This window comes from Triturus cristatus, chromosome 8 (genome assembly GCF_964204655.1).
Source record: "Triturus cristatus chromosome 8, aTriCri1.1, whole genome shotgun sequence".
Classification (NCBI taxonomy): domain Eukaryota; kingdom Metazoa; phylum Chordata; class Amphibia; order Caudata; family Salamandridae; genus Triturus; species Triturus cristatus.
The window spans coordinates 963,499,410-963,525,995 of NC_140591.1; the positions used below are offsets into that span (position 1 = coordinate 963,499,410).

The 26,586-nt window shown below is 38.3% G+C and overlaps 1 protein-coding gene across 5 annotated transcripts in view; it reads right to left on the reverse strand.

The window, feature by feature from the left end:
• The window catches only part of CNKSR2 (connector enhancer of kinase suppressor of Ras 2), a 1,692,689-nt gene that overhangs the window by 689,683 nt on the left and 976,420 nt on the right, over positions 1 to 26,586 (reverse strand). For 3 of the 5 annotated variants that reach the window (XM_085622480.1, XM_085622479.1, XM_085622482.1), the window contains one exon: positions 15,458 to 15,604. The exons of the other annotated variants lie outside the window; for them this stretch is intronic. In XM_085622480.1, the coding sequence (XP_085478606.1) occupies positions 15,458 to 15,604 (147 nt within the window). The remainder of the gene's footprint in view (positions 1 to 15,457; positions 15,605 to 26,586) is intronic. 5 annotated transcript variants of the gene reach the window in all.

A 26,586-nucleotide genomic window follows, 5' to 3' on the forward strand; every position in this document is an offset into this window, starting at 1 on the left:
TGCCTCAACATTTTTAAAATTTTCTTTTACCTCATACCATCATTAAGTTTGGTGCTATTTATATCTTAGTTTAGTATTTGGTTTTTTTCTCATTGCTACATACTTTGCTCAAAGGATTGCATAAAATGATCCTATCTAGTGACAAAGAAGGTACCCTCTGGGTAATTTGCTACAAATAATTTCATGCATAGTTTCAAGAAGTGTGTTGTAAAGGTTCTTTAAACACCCAACATATCACTGCACAAATGATTCCATGTAAATGGAATTAAAAAAGCACAAGGTTAGTCTAGAATTACTGTTGAATCATTCGCAATGATAATTAAACCTTGTGGCACGGCTGTGTTTGTAAACTGTTAGACCTGACCACCTTGGGGTGGTCTTCCCCCCCAAAACATTTTGGCAGGCACAAACCTTCCCTATTTTCATGCATGCAAGTTAACCCCTTAAGTAGGCCATGGACAATCCACAGGGCGGGTTCAATGTGCTTAAAAGGCAGGACATTTAGTCTTATGTTTCACTTGTCCTGGTAGTGAAAAACTCCCAAAGTCATTTTTCACTACTGCAAGGCCTAACTCTCCCATAAGATAGCATTGGGATTACCTTATTGCATTTTATGTGCAATTTCCAATTGAGAAGAGTAAAGACCTCAAAGTCTGATGCCTCTGGAATCAAGTTAGAAATGAATCAACGTCTACATACATTTCGAACACCGTGAGGTCAATCTGACTAACCCCGATAAGTAATTTATGTTGTAATTGTAAATTGATGTATTTTCACAGTATTTAAACAGTGGTGTGCATCCATTAATGCAATCCTCTTATTGAGTTACAGCTACAGAGACCAAAACGTTGACGTAGTGTTCAATTTCCTTTAAGAAATCTATGGTAAAATATTTTATTTGTAACCTAGTTCTGCTTTGTTAGATGTTTTTAAATATTTTGTATAGGATTTGAATGGCCAACACATTGACTTGTGGTCCCTCCAGATATGTAAAATTATTTGTAACCATTGTCAATGCATGTCTGAGATTGATCTCTTATTTACTATTTTACTTTTAGAAAGTTGGCATGTTCTTGCTTTAGCCATTTTGTGCCTGCTGCCTTGTCTCTGATCACTTGTCAGGGGTGGGTGACAGTTAGGCTTTGTGTATTACCCCCACACAGCCACACACAATGGTAAATTATGTGTGACTTGATGGACCCAGTTTCACTTCCACCTGAATAGGCTGTGTGCTGTCTACACAGAAAATGGCTGCATAGCCCCCTGTAGTGAGTCTGGAGCAAGGGCAGGAAAGGAGGACCTCAGTGCCCTTCAAAGGCCTGTCTTTGAAGTCTTGCCCACTTCAAAGGCACAACTGGCTAAAAGCATTGGACTTCTGACTCCACCACTTCAGTGCACTTCTGAACCTGTGAAGATGGCCAGGAAGAATGACTGCTGTGCTGCTAAAAAGGACTGCCACTCTGCTGGATTGCTGTTTTGCTGTACTCCTGCCTTGCTATGCTGACCTGCTGCCCTCTTGCCTGGGTGAGGAGACTGATCATTTGAACACAGAGGGACTCCAAGGGCTGGCTGGCTGGCTGGCCTCCTAATCTGATGTCTCAGGGACAATAAAGACTTCCAACCACCCTGCCTCTGCACATAGACTCTGCCATCTGTGAGTCTACCTAGCCAAGTGGTGCCACTTCAGTACTGGACCCTTGGAAGTAGGCCAAGGTGTTTCTCCAGCGGAACAGACGCATCTTCTTCAGAGCGACGCATCCCAGAGCAGGAATGATGCATCTCCTCAGCTGAGTGGCACATCTTCGTGCATCGCCTTCGGAACCTACACTGCGTGATGCTCTTCCTGGTACAAGCTTCTCACATCTCTCGTTGATGGCAGCCTCAACGATGATGCCGAATCTCCACATCACAGCTTTACCTGCTCATCAGAACCCATGCATCCTCTCCACTGTGCCTGTCATGCTTGATGGCAGTATTCACATCGCAAGGCCCGTCAAAAGGATTCTCGATGCCGATGCATCAGGGCCTCGCACCGCAGCCTCATAACATTTTTGAACTGACACATTGCCTCGCTGCGCAACGCTTCTTTTACAATGAGAGAGCTACTCACCCAGGATTAAGCTTCTTTTGTTCAGCGGAACTCACTGGGTTCCTGTAGCTGGCCTATTCTCCCTCGTGGTCAGCCTGAACATTTGACTTTGTGCCAGTCTGGCATGACCAGATATCCCAAATAGCACTTTTTGCTTCTAAGTGCTATATTCCACTATACACTTGGAAATTCAATTTCTCAAGTTCTAATTATTGGATTTTTGTAGTTTTGGTCTTGTTTTATTTAGTAAATTGAGTTCTATTTTTCTTAACTGTATGGAATCTTTTTGCATGGTGTTTTCACTGTTTTACTGCTTGAAGTGTTGCACAAATACTTTACATATTGCCTGTAAAGTTAAGCCTGACTGCTCTGTGACAAGCTACCAAATGGTGAGCACAAGCTAATATAGGTTTTGCCTGCCTCATACCCTGACTAGGATTGTGATTATTGCTTGACCAGGGCTTGACCCCAGTCAACCAGTAACCCAATTTCTATTATAAACCATCTATCTTTGAGTAGAAACACCCGAAAGTAAATAATATTTACATCACCTTGGCCAAAAGAGGTTTTCTATTATTCATCAAATTGAGACCAAGATTCTTAGTGTCATGGACATGATGACATGTGTCAGCACAATGTGCCAACACAATGAGCCAGCTGATATGCATTTCCATCTGACTAAGTACTGCTGTGCATAACATTCTTTATTTTTAATAAACCAGAGGGTTGTCAAGGAGTGCATCTTTTCAAATTAACAAAGTATCATCCCAAACATGTAACTGCAATGTTTCTCAGGGTTGTGTATGATCCTAACAACAGATGAATTATAATGAACATGTTTCTAAGCCACCTCTGCAAAGTTATAATAATCAGTTTATTGGAACAATGTAAATATCAAACATCTTGTAATAAAAGCTAAATGTTTAAATATATATTTGTTAATTGAAAGTGCTAGTAGCATTGCATATCCCTTTAAAATAAAAGGTTTGTGAATTATACTGATGCTTTCACGTCTCCTCATGTTTAATGTGGTAGTGACATGATGTATAGGACTTAAGCAAAAAGAGTTGATGATATTGTCAATCAAATGTTTTGAGCACGCCATCTTGCAACTGCTATATTCCAAATGTAACATTCAGTTAGTACTGGATGCTTTAGAAGAAAAAATAGAAAAAGGATTATATGGCTTCATTGAACATTTCATCAAAATAACACAAAACGATAATGGATATACAATTACTATTAAAAGAGAAAACAAATATGCTTCTTCTAATTCTGAAAATAACAGCTGAATTTTCACTGTCAATAATCTTGTGAGATAACCAACCAACTAATTAACAGGAATGTGTAGGACTCTTGAAATTTGCAAGTGATGTACAGTATGAACCATTGTGTTTAGTATATGTTAACATCTCACATTTATACTTGGGAAGTTGTGATATATCTGCACAGCCTCATACATTGTGTTTGCAATGTCCCACCCATCTTCTAGATAATAGCAACACTTATGAATATCTTAATGTATTTAAATACTTATAATCATAACCTGCATATATTATCCATAATCAGATGGCTTCTGAAGGTACTCCAATCTTCTTTTAACTAGATGGAGTATTATGCTACATGAGGTTGAAATTTACTACAGGTTTCAATAATAGAGTTACACATTTGAGAACAGGTTATCTCAACATATATAAGATGTCTTCCCTAATCTATCATATTATTTTCTCTACCAAGATCATTTTAATAGGTTTAGTAATCAACTGCAAACTTTGAAAGTGGTAATGTTGAAATGTACTAAATAAAATGAAATCTAAAAATGCTTGAAGACTAAGACAATCTTCAAAGCCACTACAATACGAGTAGCCAAAACATCTTAATATGTATTCAGCATAGTGGCCAATTCCACAATTCAAAAAGTGCTGACGTGAATTGCCACTGTTGAAAACACATCAGACAATTTTCAAAATCCACATCTGAACATAGCCATCTATTTCTGAATGTGATGGTTTATTAACAACTGTCCTTAGGTTGCCAATACATACAACATTTTAGACAGAAATAACTAAAATAACTTTGGTTTGTATTAGCAAGAGATATGAAAATACCATTCAAAGACTAAGTTGTGCTTATTGTGCAGCCAGTTTAAATTCCCTAAAACACAATTATGAAAAATGTGACTAGGAATGTACCTCTGTGTATTCTGGAAATGTTTTACTTCAGATGCTCATAAAGAACAGTATAGCAGAGCATACCCATAAAATGCATCCCTTTGCACACTTTTTATATTATTACATTACCCGAGATACCCGTAAGACTTCCTTTCATAAAGATAAAAATAATGCTCATAGTACACATTAGTAACACCAATGGGTTGAAGAGAAGCAGACTGATCCAGACTGCCCTTAGAACTTTCTTTTCTCTCCATTGCAAAATCTGAAAATTAAACAAAACAAAAAGATACATTCAGAATTTCAAAACATAAATGAATGTCAGACTTGTGTTTGTCCACCACATTAAATATGTAAATTTAATTTGGTTTATTATAACCTACCTTTTACTGGCATGCTGAAAATTCAGACATTGACTTCCTCAGATTGGATCATGTAGAAGAAGGTCCAAGCATAAGGTTTAGGATGGGAATGTTCAGCAAATGTTCTCCAGTGGTTGAAATAGCAAATGCATACATGGAATGCAAATATAATTCATAGAATGGGTTAGCTTTTTATGCAGTACTACAATAAATAGTCCTGGAGAATTCATTGTGTTTATCAGAAACTTCCCAAGGAAGGTGTTACTAGAGCAGAGGCAGAGTGATCTGCCAGAAGTAACCTAGCTACAGCTCAGTTTTGAAGCCCATGGTTTGAAAGAAGAGGAGAATTGATTATGCAACCATCATTTAAGAGGGGAGCAACCCTGGAGGCTTTTATGCTGCTAGCCAACTAGGCATTTGCCTCATGAGGTAAATACCCAAGTCCCTCCTGTGCACTGCATAATGACTCACAGAGTGTCCGATTCTGAAAGCTGTTTGAGCAACAATGTTGAACTTTGGTGTGAAAATGGCTTTTTTTACAAGTGTAAGTTAATTTTCTCTTTCAGGGATATTACATTAATTAATTCACACATATTGTGGATACAGCCAGGAAAATAGGTGGACACCCACAAACGTATGAGTGTTTAGGCATTTACTAACTTCTAGTAGGCACAGTGCCATCCTGGATATGGCCCGAGTCTTCAGTCAACGAAAGGAGCTAATCCTCTTCCATGGCAAAATTGGGCAGGCACTCTAAACCTCCAAAATAGTGTCGGTTTAGGGGCAAGGTTTCGCCATGGGGAAAATGCAACAAAAAAGTGCAATTTCCAAAGTAGATGCATTTTGGAAACTTTTTATGGTTAGTCATACACGCCAAATGCTTTTGCTTGCAAAAAATGTGTACTTCATAAAAGAGCATCAGCACTACTCATAGAAAAATGCAACTGCTACAGCTTTCCAGAAGTGCTTGGCATAAGCTTATGAGAGGACATTTCTAATTAATTTGCGCTTTGGGCCCAACAGCAAAAGAATACCAGTCAAATAAAACTTTTAGTTTAGGGCTTAAGGGTTGATTAAACCTATTGCACACAACCATCAAAAACCCATACACTTAGGAGTTTCATCTGACAATGAACATATGCATATCCCTAGGTGTTTCACACATATTGTGGAACTCCTTGCCCCTCGAACTGCAGCATTTCAGAATACTCAACACTTCTTCTTTTGATAAACATCTGATTGAATTGAAACTATTTAGCACCAATTTTGTTTTCGGCACTGTGCATTTTGAATGTAATATAAATGTCTTGGAAAAGTGCTTATAAGTTGATAAAGAGTTTGCATGTTGGACAGTTATTTGAATGACTTTCCCATTGCTTGAATTATGGTGACACTGAGCATATAGCCACAGGGGAGGTTGAAAATTGAAGGTTGGCTCCTTGGTTATCTACTTCACTGCCAAATAGATGGGGCCTTATTTATGAGACCTTGCATCACTTTTGCGCCGCTGTTGTCTCACTTTTTATGACGCACCAGAGCCATAAAAAATGTGCCATGTTGCACCCTATTTACAAAGGGACGCATCTAAGCAGATGAGTCATTTTGTTAAGCCCTGCACTACATTATACCTGCGTCAGGTATAATGTATGCAGGGTGGGCGTTCCCCCGTAAAAAGCCTCGTAGAAGTAGCGTAGTGAAATCTATCAGATGGTACTGTGACAAATCTTACACCTCACAGCCGGCGTAAGAATGATGCAGGCACATTTAACATGGGACTTGCCAATGTGTAACAACACTTTGCCTGAGTTGCGTCACTTTTGCGTCACACTCCAGCAGTGTGTCATTACTGCACCTACATATATGTCAGAAACACTGATGTATCTGTAACTCCTTGCGACATGGAGCACTGTACATTAAATGCGGTGCATCCATCGTGTCACAAGGAGGGCACAGTGAAACTGTTGCATCGCTGTTTTAACATGAAGCAATGCAAATGTTTTCATAAATAAGGCCCATGATGTCTGAAATAGAGAGATTTCATTGATGATTGCTCTTGCTGCAGGATACTGACACAATTTAGGGCCTCAGTACGATGCCAGGCAGGAAATACACTGGCTGACAGTCAGAATGTCCTAGACTACATCAGAACCCTTCCAAACGACTTAGTCAGTTTACAATCGGCCCGACCGATTACGTTGTTCGTGGTCAGGTTGTAAACCTCACGGTCCTTCTGAATCTATTCCGACTGGCTCTCAGAGAACTCATAGGAGCCCGTGTTGTCGGTGGGAACACGGGCTCCCATTGGGAACAATGGGACTCCGACCGAACAGTGTTCGGTCGGTCAGAACCGCCAACTGCAAGTCAGTCAATTCCCGAATCTGAGACTGTGACGGGCGGAAACTTTAGGCTCGACATCGTAATGAGGCCCTTATAGTCTGAGAAGGAATCGATGGGTCAAAAACATAGAGAAAGAGCAATATGGATTCATAAGAAGTACTCTTAATTTGGATGTTTCATTTGCTCACCACTGAGCTCTGTTATGTTATGCATTCCTTTAAGTTTATGTTTTAGTTATTTTGCTATACTTATGTATTGCTATGCTAAATGTTTGTATCATACTGAATTGAAGCATTTTTATAGTATTTCAAACCTCTGACAAAGTTGCAAAGGGATCTGATTCTCAATAACTCCAGGGCACTGTTTCAGAAGTATGTGGTGGGAATGGTGTTTGTTGCTGTATGGCATTCCTGGGAGATGTTGATTGAGGTCAGTAAATTCAGAAGGCATGCTCCAAACACGAGGCAGCGGGTGGTGCTGCACTTACGCATTACGTTTTGTGAGAGTATGATATTAGAGGCAGCTACTATGTTTTGATATAGGTGGGATGTTTAACTGTTATTATGTGCATGTATTTTAAGGGCATCTGTACTATACAAATGGATTTTTATGTTTGGTTATTTATGTCTTCTTTGATATGCATGGTTGTATTTTGTTCCACAAGTTTATACATCGCTGTGTTATGTTAATTTAAACCATGTACAAACTCTATTTCTGCCACTGGTGGGGCCATATTGATGATAAGAGTGAAAACAGGGTATGTTATTGATGGTATAATTAAGTATTGTTGGTATAAAGATTCTTTAAAGCAGGATGAATGGCATGTTCTGTTATGTTATGTCATGTTGTTTTATGTTATGCTATTTAGAAAGTGTTTTGTGGTCATTTTAGTGATATGAATGAGCATTAGTTTTTTGTACACTGCTCTTAGTAGTGAAGTATTGATGAAGGGTAATATTATTCGTAAAAGACTTATTTAGTATTAGGGTTTATTAAAGCAAGTTTATTGCCATTATGTTATGCTTAACTTAGAAAATATATGCTATGTCATGTTATTTTGCAATCTTATGCTATTGTATTGTATGTGTTGTATTAACTATTTAAAAGAGTCTTTGTATACCTGCTGGTCAAATCATTTTAGTCTAACGAGACTGCATTGGACATGATAGAGATCCATTGTGTAGTGATGAACTTATGAGGTTCCTTATTGCCAGTGCAAGGGTGATAATCGGCTTTGTAAAGTAGACCACTGAGCAGAGTGGTGTGGGAGCTAATGATGCTTTAAAGCTTTTCATTAGTTTGATGAAAGCATGTTCTCTCACTTGGGTGACTGGTCTGAAGTATGGACTGTTGATTGTGGTCAGGTAGCAGCATTATGTGTAATATTTTAAGTCCTAGTAAGGAGACAAGACAATTTGTAGTGTATGCGATGCTGGACTGGCACACTGATTTTCGTCACTCCATCTGGTTTAATTATTTTCTTAGCATTTTATGATTTGCTCAATTTATTGTTTAATTTTTTGTTTTTGTTATCCTCATTAATGCAAATTCTTGTGAATCTTGCATAACAGTAAGCCATAAGATATCCATTTGAAATGTGCTTTGCATAATAGGGTAGTAAGCGCTATATAAATGCATTTACAATACAATAAAACTGTTTCTATTTACTCTTAGAAGACTTTATTTCTGATCCATAAACACATGGTTTGAAACGGTTCCCATCACTGCTGCTTCTCTCTTCAGTGCCCACACTCACTTACATTAGACAGATGGATTAATTTCTCTTGAATGCCAACTTAGCTGGATTCTTATTATGCCCATCGCATTAAAAAAACAAGTCGAATATGTTACAGAACGACCTCTATCATAACATTAAAATATATTGTGCTTACCTTAACATCGTGTCAAAATACTTTACTCAGATATTCGACCACATTTAAGCCATAGCTTCTAAAGCTGAAGTCAGTGGAAAACATCTGTACTGCCTTGCCCAAAAAATTTGCACTTACCCACATATGAATCTATACACACCTTCTATTTACTCTAAACATGATGCAACCAATGCTTCACAAAATATTAATGTTTCTTAAGTGTTGGTGTCTTTAAGACTTTATGAAGCAGCTTTCCACCCAGTTTCATCTGTTTGAATATATCACAAGCCAGCATAATCATTTCTTCTAATTTATATTGTATTTTAAACCGTCCTGATGTTCTCTAATAGTTTTTTTACCATTACCGAATCTCATACCCACACCTAAGAAACAAATCTGCATCCTTTTAAAGATGTTTGATGGTACAGAGAGTGTTGTATTTTGTGTTTCGGGGTAAACTATCTTTATGTGTGTGTACGAACTTTGAGTGGCATGCAGTTTCTGGTTTTTAAAGTGAGGAGTTAGGCTTATTCGTTTGAATAATAGGGCACTGTAAGGTGGTATGCATCAGTGATACTTCTAGAGACATAGTACAAAAGCGAATTTCAAACTGCCCTGAGGAAATCCAGGCAGAAGGTGAAACTCATAAATTATAGCATATATTCTAAATAGAATCGAGAAGTTAAGACACACAGAGTTGGGGGTCAAATTTTATTGTATAATTTCTTACTTAAAAAAAAAGAAAGTACATTTGCCTAGCACACGGTAAAAAAATACTTGCTTAAACTTTTAATATGTTCAAATGAAAATAATTATCATAAAGAAATACATATACATTGCCTAAACTAAGTAGGAAATATTAGAAATTGCAGTATAATAGTAACAGAATTATGTAAAAGGGATGTGTTTGCCTCACTTCGGCTTGGTAGAGTGGTAGTAGATATATATTTGTAGTAAACAGGATAGTCCTAGCTCATTTTATTAGCCTGCATACAGTTCATGACAAAACAAGTGATATGTAAGGTTGAGCTGGTATGTAAAATGACACTTCAAAAGTTCTAAAGCATGAAAAGTCTCACAGACCTGCTGGACCATTACCACTCAGCAAAACAAAACACTGTTAAAACAGCTAAATTGACTATTGAATCCATTATAGTATCATTTTATAGTTTACTGAATTGAACTCTAAATGGCTTGATCAGACGCCTGTCCTCTTCAAAAGAAATGCCTTGAGTGCCATTTATTTGTAATTATGATACCTGGATTAGCAGCTAGAGACAACACTGTTTATAATGTGCTTAATAAAGGTAATAATATTATACAATGCACTTACTTTAATATTTACCTAGTAAAATGCAAAACACATGCATGACAATGACGGAAATATATGGTCTAGTATTGAGATTGTAGAAGGTGGTTTGTTCACAATCGGAATTTCTAGCCCTATATTGAACAATTCTGATTTTAGGAACTAGGTGCATGTACACATTTCTATGTATTTGATGTTTGGGGTGTGTGCATGTTTCTTTCTGAAGCAAGAGTGGAACAATTGGTTAAATGGGATTAAGAATTAAAATAATTATGGGAGAATATACTTCCTTTTTTTAATTCCTCTCCATCGCCCCCTTCCTTGATTCTTCCTTTTCTTCCTTCTCTCCTTCCTTTAAAATGTACTTAATAAAATGCAAACATAATTACAATATGCAGATGCTATGTTCTTGCAAAGTCATTCAGATCATGTTTCAGATTCAGCTATGCAGCCGTTTGTTTTGGTGAACTTGCTGTCCATTCTCTCTTTGTACTCTTTGTACCCTCATCCCAACAGTGCTCCTAAATTTCCATACCAAACAAATCAAATGAAAGTGCTTATACAACAATAACATAGTACAATAGTTTTGTATTAAGATACGGCAAAGGCTTTGAAGCAATTATTTCTTGTAACTACATGGTGGTGTCAATTGTTACTTTTAGCTTTCGGGACAGTGTTATTTAATTTAAAATGCTATTTTTATCAGTTTTAGCAGAATACAGAAAACAAGAGTCCAGGAAATATGGATAAGAAGCTTTCAAACAGAAAAATAGCAGAATAGTTTTAATTGTTTAATGTGTTACTGTGCAAATATAAACTTTGAAAAATACATTGCCACTGATATAATTGCGGATGGGTAAAATGCTTTACCAAGTTCAGAAAAGTTTGAAAAATGCCCCCTTTTGCATTGGGTAAAGTGCCTTAAATATAATACAAATGGTCAACACATTTTAAAGATGTCCATTTAATTTAATAGATTTTTGTAATTTACAAAGTTAAGATTTTTCAACAGTGATTTTTCTCTGCTGGGTACACAATTGGCATTGTGTCTATTAGCATGTTTTGAAATTAATATGAAAGTACTTGAAGTAAATCATTTATGAAGCCCTTGACATGTTCCTCTTGGGCATTTTTTAATGTCCTTCCCTCCTCCCCCTTTTTCTGCTGAGTAGATACATGTAAGAAGCTATGAGTACACACCAGCACCAAAATAGTAATCGACTAAAGAAAACTCCATTTCTCTCTGCTAACACCTTCACCAGTCGAGAAACGACCCGAACCATAGACAAAAGTACTTTACAGTGCTCATTGTAGTCTTTATTCTTTGATGTTAGCAATCTTGGGGCTTTCGAACACATATCTGGTTTAACAACCACTGTAGTCGCCTACTCTTGCTGCAGGATAGTGTAGCAATCCATACTATACCAGATACATCTTTATTCCACAGGCATATAGGCTGCTACCATTGGCTCCTGTCCATTGAGCAGCCTGTGTTCCATTATTAATGTCTTTACAAATTACAAAATCTATGAGATGTATCATGCTTGTAATATAAAATACAAGAGTCATGGAGAAAAACAAACTGCCATGTTGATTCGGGCGATTACGTGGCTATGTGTATAGTGGTTTGTATTTTCTACTGCAGGTAGTGTTTAATCAAAATATACTTTGGAGTTGGGTGAAGCTCCAAAATTACAATTGAACTATGGATAGAGAACATAGCATAGCAGTTAGTGGCAGAAATGAAACTGTACACATACTCATATTCTCAGTCACTCATTAACATAGCCACATACCCACTGACTGCAGTGTGAACCTTTCTGCTATTATGTCTTGATTCAGGAATTAAGCATAATTTTTGCATGAAAATAATGTCACTCAATGTGGAGAAAGACAACAGATGGATATCAAACCTTTTTTGATGTTAAACAAAATAAGACATTTAGGTCCTCATTGAGCCCTTTATAACAGATGCACTTACTTTAACTTAATAAAATGCAAACATAATTACATGATACAGTTGTCATGTCCTTTTGCAGTCATTGAGAGCATGTTTCAGATTCAAAATACAGTTGCACGTGAATAGGTATATCAAGGTTACAAAAACACATCTCTATTTGTCACACGTTTTTGATGAAGGCAATAACATGTCTTGGAACCACATTTGTAGATAAGCTATTTCTGGACGAGAATGCTCACCCCAAAAGCAAGAGTGCTTGAAAAATAGTTGGTTAAAGGTCAGTAGATGAAAACAGATTTATGTTTAGAAGGCACCATGCCATTAATTGCAACATAGATAAAATAGGGATGGGTAATTGTAAAAACAATACAGGAGATGCAGGAGAGACATTTGATGAAGGAAAGACATTAAAAAAGCACAACCCCAAATGGAGCATCAGACAACAAGATAGATAATCCTTTAAAAAAATATATAGTAGTGCAAAATGCAGTGATGAAAAATTCAGAAAGAGGGGATGGGTAAGACTGTATGGAGGCAGACGAAAAAAGCTGAATCACCATATGAAGCCTTGTGTGTAATATTCCGAACAAATACAATGGTAGGTCTACATAAAGCAGTAGCAGATGAAAAAGAAATGGTGATAATCACCAGTTCCTCAAAGAAAACAAAGTCAAAAGGCTGATGGTCAATACAGAAATAAGGAGAATGCCTCAAAAGCTAGCATCCCTTTAAGGCACTTAGGACTGGTGTAGAAGTCAGTCAAAGTTAGCTATTTAACTGAGACTACCTCAAAACTGTCATTCTGTCACAGGTCAAGTCCTGTCATTCATTGTTTGCTATCCTTATCACTCAATTTGCCTCTGGCAAACTATTCATGTAACACACAAGATTGAAAGAGAAATATGTTGTCTCTCCCCTAGCAGCTCTGCACAACCACACATTAGAAACTGGAGATATTCATGAAGGCTGGAGAAACACATCTTCAAGCAACATCACAGAATTAAGAGGGGCCTAGCGACTAACACTTTTCATGCCTATTGTCCTTATTATAAACTCAGTGGAGAGTTGAAATCAAGGAAATGATTGCAGAGTATCTAGAAATAGAATGTATAATCTACTGCAACATGATTTTACTATTTGAAATTTGGCCTGAAAAAATAGGATCTATTTGTGGATTGCCATATAATGTATATTAAACCTGTGATTTATTAATTCTTCATAATGTCAAAGTTTAAGAAGGTAGGCAGACTGAGTGTGGTGTTTTAGAAGGATAGGCTTATTTTGGAACTCAAAAGATTAAAGGTAGATCATTGTGTCATTATTGGATTAGACTGCCATTAGAAATTACACACAGGTTTTGGCTCTATGTGAGCAATTTATTTGCCTTTGCCTATTCAATGACAAAGGAGTTTAACCAGTAGTTGTGATTTTCTTTCGATCTCAAAACTTATTTTTCCAGGGTATAAAGAGTTGTTAAGAAGATTGCAGACAAGACTATATTTTGAAACTTGTTTCTGATACATTTGAAATACATGTTTTATGAAAATAAATATACACGAGGGGCTAAGGTTCTGCAGACTATTAAAGAGAATTAATCTTTGAAATGTCATTTGTAAGACCCCAGAAGATCAGCGCTCTGTTCAACATGAAGGTGGTATATTGAAAAAATTATAGTTTTAGCTTTCCTATGAATATATCTAGCTCTTTGAGTAATGTTCCAGGTCTTGAGACTAAACTTCCAGAAACATAAAACAGTTCAGAAAGAGGCTATGATATTTGGAAATGATTCAAACAATTTTCTCTACCATATTGCCCTGAAAAGATCATATTTAAATTATGGCTGGGGTTGAAATGTTAACATTTTGTAAATAGGTTTTGGACTACATGGCATAGTTTTATCGATTAGTCTTAAACTCTGTCTAATATAGACAGGTAAACTAATGGTATTGCCCACATGTAATTCATTGGCAGCCACGTGTTCTTTGCTTTCCTTGTTTTTTCATTACACAATGAGCAATACTTCATTTAACTATAACATGATTGATTATATTTATCACCTTTAAAATATTTATTTTTCATTAACATTATCTTTTTGCACACATTTGATGGATAGATACAGCTGCCAAGGTTCTTTTGTTATTTCTTTATAACATAAATTGTGGTCGCTTATGCTTCTAATTGAGACAGTGTTTTAGTCATTAAATACTTGTAAATTCTTATGCAAAATTACTTTGAAGAGGCAAATCTCTTTTAAACTAGTATACTGCCAATGTTGCTTGGGTAATAGGTTACCCCCTTACTACTTCTCTTCAAACCGTACGTCACAGAATAGCAAACCTACATTTTTAAGCATTATGGTTGCTATAAGAACTGAATGGGGCAATACAGTAATAGTGTTCTGTTAAGTGTATTTAAATAAGTAAACAAGAAAATTATATTCACTGAAAAATAAGTTAAAGAAAAAAAGGTTATTTTGAGCTTTTGAGGAGTAAGTTCAGAATTAAATCACAAATATATCTTCATTGAGAGAGTGGTGAAGAGTTGCAAATGCTTCCTTAAAAGCAAGGCAATTGAGATATGAGTAATGGTTTGGAAATGTGACGGGGACAGGGATGCTGGAGAAGTTGCTGTGCGATTGGAAGGGTAAAATGTTGTTGGCTAGTTGGGTCTGTGATGTCGGGAGACAAAGGACTGCTGATGACTTTACTGTAAGTGTGTCCTCCATTAACACCCAACTCTATATGTCTAGTTTTTCCTTGGCGCTCAGCTCTAGTTTATCTGATGGGTACAGAATAGAACTAGAGCCATTGAAAAATATATGGTGATTCAAACTTCTGGTACTATAGGTTTGACATGCAGGTTTCCAAACAAGAAGGGAAGTGCAGTATAGATGTTAAAAGCACAACATCATTAATAGTTTTAAATCACTTAGGCAGATTGAACTTATCTAAAATTCATCCCTTGGTATTAGTAACCAGTAGGGGTTAGGGCTTTTGGTATCACTTAGGAATGTTACTAATGATCATGAGCAGCTCAGAAATATACCCACTAACAACTAGTATTAGTCATGGCTATATCTCTCAATGCTGCTATCTGCAGTCAAGCCAACAAAAGACAAGATACATTTAATGGCATAATTGCTGCATGTCATGCAATTCAGCTGATCAGACCATCAAATCTGGTGAAAATGGAACTTTGTAAGATAAGCTGTTCAAGAGTGCAGAGGTTACTTAAATGACAATTTTTTTAAAGCATAACAAGGAAATTCATATGCTGCTGAGATGAGGCACAGACAAGCATCGCAGAGATAATCTATGGCTAGAATGATGGTGTATGACTTATGATTAAGCATTGTTACCTGCAGAGCAAGAGGTTTCCATCTCATATTTTTCAGTAAGGCTGGTGCTGAGGTAAGCATGCTCTGAGGTCGCTTTTTCAAAGTTAAGATAACACCACTCGGGTCGTCTCGTAGTGCATTCACCAAATTTTTCAACTGCCACCCCACCTGGTAACCAGCAAAATTATTACAATAAAATTGAGGCATAGTATGCAAAGTTTAAATGCCCCTCCCCTTTTAACAATTTATAGATTAAAGTTTAATCGTAACATTATAGGACACGTGCTCTAGTTTAATATTTGTTTTGTTTCAGGGTTAGAACTTTAGACTGTATGTGCTGAACTGAAGAGATTCATAATGATATCCTTTTTATGACTTATGTCTCTTAGACAAGCTATGTAGAAGTAGGGCAGCAGAACTTCTCAAATCTTTGCTTTTCCATGTTTTGCTTCTTTTACCAGACATCACCTTTAAAACTTCAAGCAAATTTAAGCCAAAAATAACCCATGACTAATACTCTTAAGAAAGATGGTCATCCAAATCGGGACTCATTTGGCAGACCACTACTTCCATTAATCTACCCATCACAACTATGAAATATATGACCCATGTAGAAGAAAGGCAAACTAAAAGTTAGGCCTGGTCTCTTAGCCAATCAATGGTATTAGCCTTGGTTTCTTGTAATTCAGCTGCATCACCATATGCATGCTGTCTTTTCACAGTGTCCAGAAAGGCTATCTCTACAGCTGGTCAAGCCCTGCCCGTATAAGGCATAATAATGAGGTTTCTATGTCAAAATGTAGACTAAAACAATATTTTGCTGCTAGAATACTAAAGCAAAAAATAAAGGCAAGTGTAGTTTTACTATTCTTAACTTCATATTCATGTACCATGAACACATATATATATATATGCATATATATATAAAAAAATAATATATATATATATATATATATATATTACAAGGTACATATATGTGGAGTTAAGCATAATAACCATGTACTTACCCATATACTCTTACCTCCATGCCATTCTGGTATCTATATTTTTGTGATATAGATATGATATTCTTGTAGTACTATGTCTAAATGTGGATATTCTGGTACCAAATTAAATTAGAGGTATTTCAGTGCAGCCATTAAATAATCCTTACATTCTCTCTGGATCTGTTTATTGTCCTTAACTCCAGAGCCACAAACAGGACAGACAAATGTTACATGTTGAGATCACAAAGAGGATTTGGCAATTTTCTTTACAGCACCTATCCCTCAAAAACCTGAATATCCAACAAATTCATAACATTGTTGGAAGACACTAATGTTGCACTAAGATATTCAAGAAAATGTGTGTGTTTATTAATGGTGGGCAGAGTGTGATACTAAACACACAGAAAATCAATGGTAGGAAGCACAAGGTGATTGACCTTAAGGTCAATGCTAAAATTCAATTTAGTAAGAGTGGCGGTAAAAGATCATCTACTGAGGTCAAACAGAATGTCCTTAAGATATTTTTGACATGCAGTCATTCAACTTGTTTTACCATCTACCACTGCTTTTCAATGTATTGAGCATTAGACACGATACAGCAATTATGCAATTACCTGTCATGAGGAACATCACTGAAACTGATATCCTATCAAAGATTCAGTGTCGGCATGTAGGAACTAATCTGCAGTTGAAAATATGCAAGAGGAACAACTGGAGACAAGTCTGTTATTATATGTCGAACTATTCTGTGTTCTACATGCACATAAACTAAGACTATGATCAGAGTTTAGTCTAAGAAACATTGAATTAGAGTGAAGAACTCTGAACTCCATTAAAGAAATAGAATCCATCACTCCATTACTCTAGTTAGAGGTGGAAGCTATTTGTGGGGTTCACAACAAATCTGCCAGTATCATTGACTGATTCATTAATGCAGTTCAAGTGTTGGGCAATTTCATTCCAAGACCAGTAAATATAGAGCAAGAAAGCACATTGAAGAGTTAATATTTAAGAATGTAAAACATTTAATTAAATTTAACTTAAGGAACATTCTGTTAAATTCAAGTTAATTAATAATGAAGGGCCACTGGTTCTTTCTTATTTGCTTTGCTTTACCCATCACTTTAAATTGTAATCTCATATGAGACAGTTTGAGTCCTGCTTTATGTATGATATTAAAGCATGAAGATCTCAATGAGGGCTAAACTCATATTTCTATATAACACAAGCTTGCTAATGATTTCTGCAAACTTCTGGTTGCCATCATTAATATGTCTGTGGACAGATCATTCAACAACAGGGATACTTTGGTCAAATAAAAAAGTTGATTTCATGAAAATTTGAAATCATGGGCCATCAGCATAGTAGATTGTTGGAATAGCCACAAGGAATACGCCTATATACAATGGGCCTGAGTCACAAAATTATAATTCACAGAATTACATTTCCACACAGGTGAACAGTTATGACTTTTTCTCACTCGCAAAGGTTTCCAAAAGCATGCCATAATAACTAAACCTATCACAGTTTACAGGTGTACACCTGGGAACATGATGTGATTTCCCCTTTCATTAATTTTTGTGATTTCCCAAAGATGGAAAGTTAGCACATCTGTGTTATGTAATACTTGACCATTTCTTTTCTGTTCTCAGATTGGAAAATATGTATTAATATTTATCATGGTCCCCTATAATTCCACTAAATTGTGGGAAGTCATGTCCTCATCCTGCTTGGGAGAGGAATTTGCTCCAGCCATTGCCTGGACTGTTTCCAGGGTGGAAAAGTGTCAGAAATGTGTTTGTTGGAGACTAAAAACTGATGTGTTTCTGGCCATTCACAACCTCTCAGGGCTAACCAAAGGTTTGAAAAACCATTCCTTACCATTTGTGTGGGATTTACTTCAGCCTAATGTAATGTGATTTTTGTTTAATGTTGCCTAGGAGTAAGTGGATTTATGATTACAAGGTCACATTCTGCCTCTGAAATGCAGATTTACAAGCGCAAATAGTGTTGCGAGTAGGGCCCAATTATTATAATTGGGAATCATTTCATAAGAAAGGCCTGATTTAGAGTTTGGTTGACAGGGCATTCTATCACAAATGCAATGAAGTACCCAGTCTAATAAACTCTCAGTGTGCCAGGGCGGACCGTACGTTTTCCATCAACACAGGCCCTGTTGGCTCGGTCATGGAAAAGCATCCTCCAATGGCCCCACGGAGTATGCAGCTGTCAGAGGAAGGACATTACACTGCATGTCCCATTTAGGATGAGTTATGTAACATAATTTTTCTTCTGCACACCACTGCCAGAAAAAAAAACGGTTGAAGAGGAACCAAAAAAATCAAGCAACAAAGACCTCCACACCCTGGAGGGAACTTGTAGGATGTGGGGGTCATTGGTGTTTAGTTTTTTTAACAATTTTGATAGACCACTGATAACACTGACAGTGGCCACCCACCACATTTGTTTGCACCGTGAAGGAAACTGTCTTCTCAGCAGTTCCCTTCTAGGTACAGAGATGGTCGCTGAGCTGATGTTCAGCTCTAATTTTGATCAACTGCAGTACGTCAGAATGTCAGAAGTAATGTCCTCCGCCTCCCTGGCGAACAAAGTACATTTGTCAAACCTTAAATCAGGCCTGAATTAGCATTCTGAAAATCCATTATTAATCCTGCCCTACTTGGTCAATTTTGGACACTCCTGGTTTAATAACAATTCGTTTTCATCAGGTGCCAAAATAATGTTTCTGGTAGAGTGGGCTGGTGAAACTATTTGAAAAAAATGGCACAATGCTGAAGCACCATCAGGGCAAGTTGCCAATTATCTGCCGCCCTAAAATTACCGTTTATAATTAATAATTATTTTCACAGAAGAAACATTTTTTTGATGTGATAAAATATTTGAACATTTCTTTGTTTTATTTTTACATCATTGCGGTCTACTCAATTGTGTGAAGTCCAAATGCCTACAGTGATTCCTTTGTATCCCATTTAGACAACATTTTAAAAAGTTGTCTGGGAATGCATTTCTTACAGTATTGTGAAATCAGAGTTTTATGTTGTATGAACATACAACCCTGAACGGAATAAGTATCTGGTGTGATCTTGCTCTGTGACCAGCATTTACTGAATGAAATGTATTATCAATATTAACTGATCATCTGACTTTAGTTTCTCCAAGCTAATGTGTGTGATGGAACTAACTAATGTCACTACATCCTTCACTGCTCATGAAAGCAGAAACCATGTCCTCAGAGAAGTAGCCAAACATTTTTTCAATTGAAAACCACACTACCAGTATCAAGAGATAAACAGATTAACAGACCACTAAACAAAAAAAAAAGACCCTCCAAAGCTTGTTGTAAAAAATCATTGTGTCAGACAGAGGACATAGTGGGGTGAAATTCAACATGCTTTTGCTATTGGCTAAGCTACCTCCACTATATATATATAATATATATATAATATATATATATATATATATATATATATTATCTACTGGCGGTCGCCAGTAGATAGTTATAGTTAGGACCCTGTTTCCATAGGAAAACCGCAACATTCTATTTTGAATAACTTTGGCGCCGGTCGACGAATCCTCGCGAAATTTTCAAAACTAGTGGGGCGCTACGGTCCGCTCCTACCCTGAAAGTCTCGGGGGGATTCGTCAAGCGGCGGCTGAGAAAAAATGGGGGTCCCAAAACGTGTTTTCCCCATGCATTTTTCCATAGGACCTTTAGACACAGCTACAGCCCGAACGGCTGAACAGAGTTACTTGAAATTTGGCAGAGAGGTAGTCTACAGGTCAAGGAAGTGCCTTTTGTAGGTCTGGTGTAAATCTGTTCAGTAGTTCCAGAGAAAATAGCATTTAAATCAATATATATATCTGTGGCAGCTTACGATGCGCTTACCGTGCGCTTACGGTAAGCTTACCGTACGCGTACGGTGACGTGCGCGAGCGCGATTCTGATTGGCTGTTAGATCTTAGTAAACATTCGAATCGGTCGAAACCAGGAAGTATCGGCCGCCATTTTCTCTCTCGCACTCTGAGAGGGGGAGGAAAAACAAAGCTGGATAACACGAAAAGGGGCAGGCTAGACAGCTCCTAACCACATAGCCATGGTTAGGGTGTCCCAAAAGAACCCTCAAGGCCAAAAAATATATATTTTTTTTTTTTTTAAACGCCGATTACGCTTACCGTACGCGTACGGTAAAAATTAAATAAAAAAAACAAACAATATCCACAATTGCCCCACCCCATGTGCAAAAGGTGCCCGATGCGCACCTTTTGTGCATGGCATATAACGCCAATTGAACAAATAATAGATAACCTTTGACAACGAAGCGCAAAATATGTCCGTGTGCGGACGGTGCGCGAAGCGCATCGTGCGTACATGGCCCATCCAGCGTAACGTAGGCACGCGGTGCGCGTAGCGCACCGCGTGCCCACCGTGCGTGCACGGCACTAACTGCGTAAAGTGGGCGCGCGGTGCGCGAAGCGCATCGCGTGCTCACTGTGCGCGCACGGTGCGCAAAGCGCACCGTGCGCGCACGGAACGAACTGCGTGAAGTGGGCGCGCACGCCACGAACGGCGTAAAGTAACTTAGCATTTAAAAAACCGTACAAATTCACTGAAAAAACCATAGGTTTCACACACGTTATAGTTAGGAATTAGCATTTAAAAAACCTTGCAAATTCAATGAAAAAACCATAGGTTTCACACATGTTACAGTTAGCTGGACATTTCACTCGTAAAAAACCATTGAAATTCCCCCGTTATAGTTAGTGCAGGCAACTATAACTCACGCGACCGCAATCCTCTGCTGATGACATATGTGTCTTTATGAAAAAAAAATATTTGTAATATATGTATAGCTAAAATTTAATGGTAGAAGACATGGGCAAATAAGTGTCTAAATACAGTATTAGCATCAGCAGAGGATTGCGGTTGCGTGAGTTATAGTTGCCTGCACTAACTATAACGGGGGAATTTCAATGGTTTTTTACGAGTGAAATGTCCAGCTAACTGTAACATGTGTGAAACCTATGGTTTTTTCATTGAATAGACATATAGATATAGATATTTTAACCCCAACCCTTAAATCCTCCCACTAATTCCCTTGCCAACCAAAGACTCATACCTGCCCTAAATATTCCCTTACCAGCCAAAATCCTATACCCACCCTAAACCCTACTAATTCCTGTACCACCGTAAAAACCCATACCCACCTAAACTCTAAAAATTCCCTTATCGCCCAAAAGTCCTTACCCACCCTAAACCCAGAAAATGTCCCTACCACCCTAAATCCCATACCCTCCTACACTCCTAACAATTACATTGTTACCCAAAAACTCATACCCACCCTAAACTCTGAATGTTCCCCAAGCAGCCAAATACCCACCCCCACCCTAAACCCTAAATATTCCTGTCACCCAAAACCTAAACCCACCCTAAAAATTCCCTTACCACCCAAAAACCCATACCACTCTAAACCCTAAAAACGCCCTTTCCATCTAAAACCCCATACCAACCTAAATCCTAAAAATACTTTTGTCACCCAAAAATCCATACCCACCCTAAATCCTAAAAATGCCTCGGCCACCAAAAGAACCATACCCACCCTAAACCCTAAAAACACCCTTGCCATCCAAAATCCTATACCCACACTAAGCCCTAAAATACTCTTGCCATTCAAAAACCCATACCTACCCTAATCCCTAAAAATACCTGACACCCAAAAACCCATACTCACCCTAAACCCTCAAAATTCCTTTGCCACCTGAAAACCCATACCCGCCCTAAACTCTAAATATTCCCCTACCACCCAAAAACCCATACCCGCCCTAAACCCTAAAGATTCATGTGCAAACCATACTCACCCTAAACTCTACAAATACCCTTGTCAACCAAAAACCCATACCCACCTATACCCTAAAAATACCCTTGCCACTCAATAACCCATTCCCACCCTAAACCCTAAAAATTCCTGTACCACCCAAAAACCCATACCCACCCTAGACCCTAAAAATACCCTTGCGAGCCAAAAACCCATACCCACCCTAAACCATAAAAATACCCTTGCCACACAAAAACCCATACCCACCTTCAACCCTAAAAATACCCTTGCCATCCAAAAGCCCATACCCACCCAAGCCCTAAAACGTCCTGTGCCACCGAAAAAAAGCATACCCACTTTAATCCCTCAAAATTCTTATACCACCCAAAAAAACATGCCCACCTTAAACCCTAAAAGCACCCTTGCCATACAGTGAATGGCTATATGTGTGAGTGGCTGTGTGTGTCACTTTATGGATCAGTGAGTGGGTGTGTGAGTATTTGTATGGGTCTGTGAATGGGTATGTAAGTGATCATGTGGGCATGGCAGTGGCTGCATGAGAGGTTCTATGGGTGTGTGAGTAGGTGTATTAGTGGTTCTATGGATGATGTCATCAGTGATGTCAGTTGAGATGTCATCAGTGATGTCAGTTGAGATGTCATCAGTGATGTCAATGATCATGTAATGTGTATAGCAGGGGGGTAAGTTATAGTTTGCTCACGTAACTATAACTGCTGAATTTCTCTGGTTTTGTACAAGTGAAATGTGAGCCTAACTATAATGTCTCTGTAACCTTTGTTTTTTTTCAGTGAATTTTTAAGGTGTTTTTTAATGTTGTTTCCAAACTATAACATCCCTGTAACCTTTGGTTATTAGGTGAATATATATTCACTCAAAACCAACACAAACATGTTGGTAGATATACATAAATGTACACATCAGTGCATACCTGCTCTCTTTGACTGACAAGACCCTAAACTCGACTGCTGACTCAAAGTCGGTGGCACTGGGGCACACTTCATAAATAGTCAATTGTTCCACTAAGAAGTGCAAGCCAGGACCTGTATTCTTCCGTGAACCGATCAGGTAAAAATGGAAGGCCTCATTTACAAGACCGCACATCCTTTGGCTACACAACGATGCAGCACTTTCAAAGCACAGGGATGCAACATATTTACAATAATATGTCGCATTCCTGTGCTCTCCCCTGTGCTGGCGCACAATGGCCTGCCATGCGCCGATGCAGGCACCCTTGCAGTATGGTGCAAGAATGCCAGCGTCACGGGGATGATTGTTTATGCATTAGCACACATAGAACTTGCAAAACGTTATTTTTTTAATGATTGTTTATGTGCAGGAAGGGAAACCATCCTGTACATAAATCACCACAAGTGATTTCCTCATTCTTTGTGTGCTGCAGAATGCAGCACGCATAGAAAGAGGAAAAGAAACAAGGAGAAATTAATACGTTTCTCCTCGTTGTGCCTCCCTACGCCTCCCCTGGGAGGAATAGCATTCAGACGCATTTCCAGGTTTATGATTTCTCGTAAATCTGGAAATGTCAGGTTCCATGGGTGTTGCGTGGGAACACCGCAATACGATGCGTGTAAAGGAGCCATATTTACAAGTGCAGGAAAAGTCATGCAGGGTGGCTTTTCCTGTCCTTGTAAATATGGGCAATAAAATGCGCCGTCGGTGCATCACAAAAAGTGATGCACTGGTGGCGCAAGGGGCTTCTAAATACGTCCCTAAATATTTCTGGCCACTACATGTCTATAGTACTTGATACTAGATTAAGGCTGTTTCTAAACACACAGGATTTGGGCACTTACTTAAAAATGTTCTTCTGAGGTGAAAAACTTTGCTGAGGGTCACACATCTTGTCATGTAGTAATTTTGAGCATAAAGTGCATACTTCCTGACTCTACATTCACTGACACACCAGACATGTGGAAAACCCACTTCACGCTACTGTTTCATAAATTATTTCACTCTACAAATGCCACAGCTGTTCTATCATTTGGGCTGCCACAATGAGTGTTAAAAAAAAGACTTGATTTCAAGGCTTTGGGTGATAGGAGAATAGCCTCACAATTTGCCACCCCCCTACAACTTCCTAAAAGAGAGTGAACGTAAGGAAGGATGCATTGGCTGCAGGGCGAACCCCCACTATAAAACAATATATGTTATGTAAAAAGAACGGTACCTTTTAACAAATAGTATGCTGTTTGTTAGAGTCCAACACAGGGCCATTCTGGAATTAGCATTTCCGATGACTTTGGAATAACAATATTAATTAGACTAAATATATTATGCAGATCACTTACAAAACGATAACTTAAAACACATATTTCCTTGGCTTCACAAGAAGTGCATGGGCCCATGGACTTGGCTGAAAGTGATTCTCACCTCTTGCACATGGCTTCCACATGCTGGAGCAACGTACACAAATATCTATTTATATATATATATATATAAAAATAATTTAATACTTACTGGGTGTGTTTTTAGTGTTTGGGGAGGGGGTGGGAAGTGGGGGCAGCTGCGTGTGACCTCTGCTAGTTCAAAATCCAGGTAAATTGCATTATTTACAAATTTGTTTAAGTCAAGAGTGAAGACTAAAAAATAGAAATGGATAAGTATTTAATTTTCACAAAACTGCGGGGATGAAATGTCATATTTAGCGATTTTGCCTCTTTCCACCCATTCATATTTTCAAACGACTATCTCAGTGTTTAGTTAAAAATAAATATTGCTTAACAATTCCCTATTTCAAGTTGTGGTTCCCTTTCCCTGACACAATGCAGCACTCGCAGTGGGCTTTTTGGTGATGGTCCCATGCCACCCTCTGGGAAATGACTGAGTCATGTCAGTAACACTTCAAATTGTCACTCCTTTCAACATGCTATCTAAGGCAGATTTTGCAGAATAGGTCCTTCTCTGCTCCCTTGCCACCTGGTGCGGAGGCAACATTGTGTAGGTTTGGGGAGGTTCTGTTGGAGGAAATAAGGGGATACTAAACAAATAGAAGAAGATCAGAAGTGATGTTTTGTTCCACTTTGAACAAGACATTCTTGGTGCGTTCCTGCATTACTGGACCTGTGAAGAAACTCTGCCAGGAGGAAGGACTGTGTAGTGATGAAGGTCCACTCAGGAAGGTAGTAGTTCAAGATGCTTTATTCCATGAAGATAACAAGTAGTAAGGTACAGGACAATATGTAGTAGATCAGAGCCCCACCAGGAGCTGCCTGTCAGCTGCTCAGCCCATGACCAACTGTCACTCTGTCTCTCTCAGTCCCAACATTCCGAGGCATCATTAGACTCCAACATTCTAATGAGTCAGAGCACAGGCACTGGCTGAGCGGGGGAGGTAAAACACCTTACAACATATATGCAGGATACTACATATATCCCTTTTCCTTCTAACAGAAGAACAATGCAAAATACGATAAAAGATAACGAGAGTGAACAAAGAACAGATAGCAAGGAAGGAACAATGGTGTGACAGAGAAAATGAGAAGAGAAGGGAAAGAGAGAGGAAGGCAGAGCGAGGAGAAATATGGGAGAAGACAAGGAGGAGAAGGTAAAGTGAAGTAAGCAGAAGGGAAAAACCCAACCTCAACAACAATGAACTAGAAAGAGGGCGGCAGTGAGAGGCAGGAGAAAAAATAAGAAATGGAGAGAGACAGACGTACCAAAGACAACCCCTACGCACACCCACTGGCCAGGCAGGCAAGCAAGGAAAGAAGGACAAGGCACGACAGAAGCAGAAGAAAAGATAACCCCAAGCACAGGGAGAAAAGAAGGAACAGATTCCTCCAGAACAAGGAAGAACAAGAAGAACATAGCAGAAAGGGAAAGACTGAGAACCAAAGAAGAATGACAGAAATGCGTAAGGAACAGATTCCAAAGATGAAGAGGAAGTGAACATCGATAGGAAATATGAACTGGAGAAAACAGAGAGGAAGCGAAGAGACACACACAGTATCACTATACTCCTACCCATTTCCAAATGGACAATAAATAATGTATTATGGAAAATTAGCATATTTCAAAAGGCAATAGAATCATAGAAAATAACAAAGTAAGAAAATAACGGCCAATGGGACTAAGATCCATGACGGACCTCTACTCCTAAGAAAGAGTGTGAGGAGCACTGTGAATGGGACTGTGACCCATAATGTGTAAGCCCATGAAAGGACAACCCCCGCATAGAGGTACAGTGCAAAGTAGAAATGGGTGGAAAACCCATAAGACGCACCCTGTGTGAGAGTGACATGTAAATGTGAATAGGACTGTGACCCGTCAGACGGTGCCCTAGGTAAAGGTG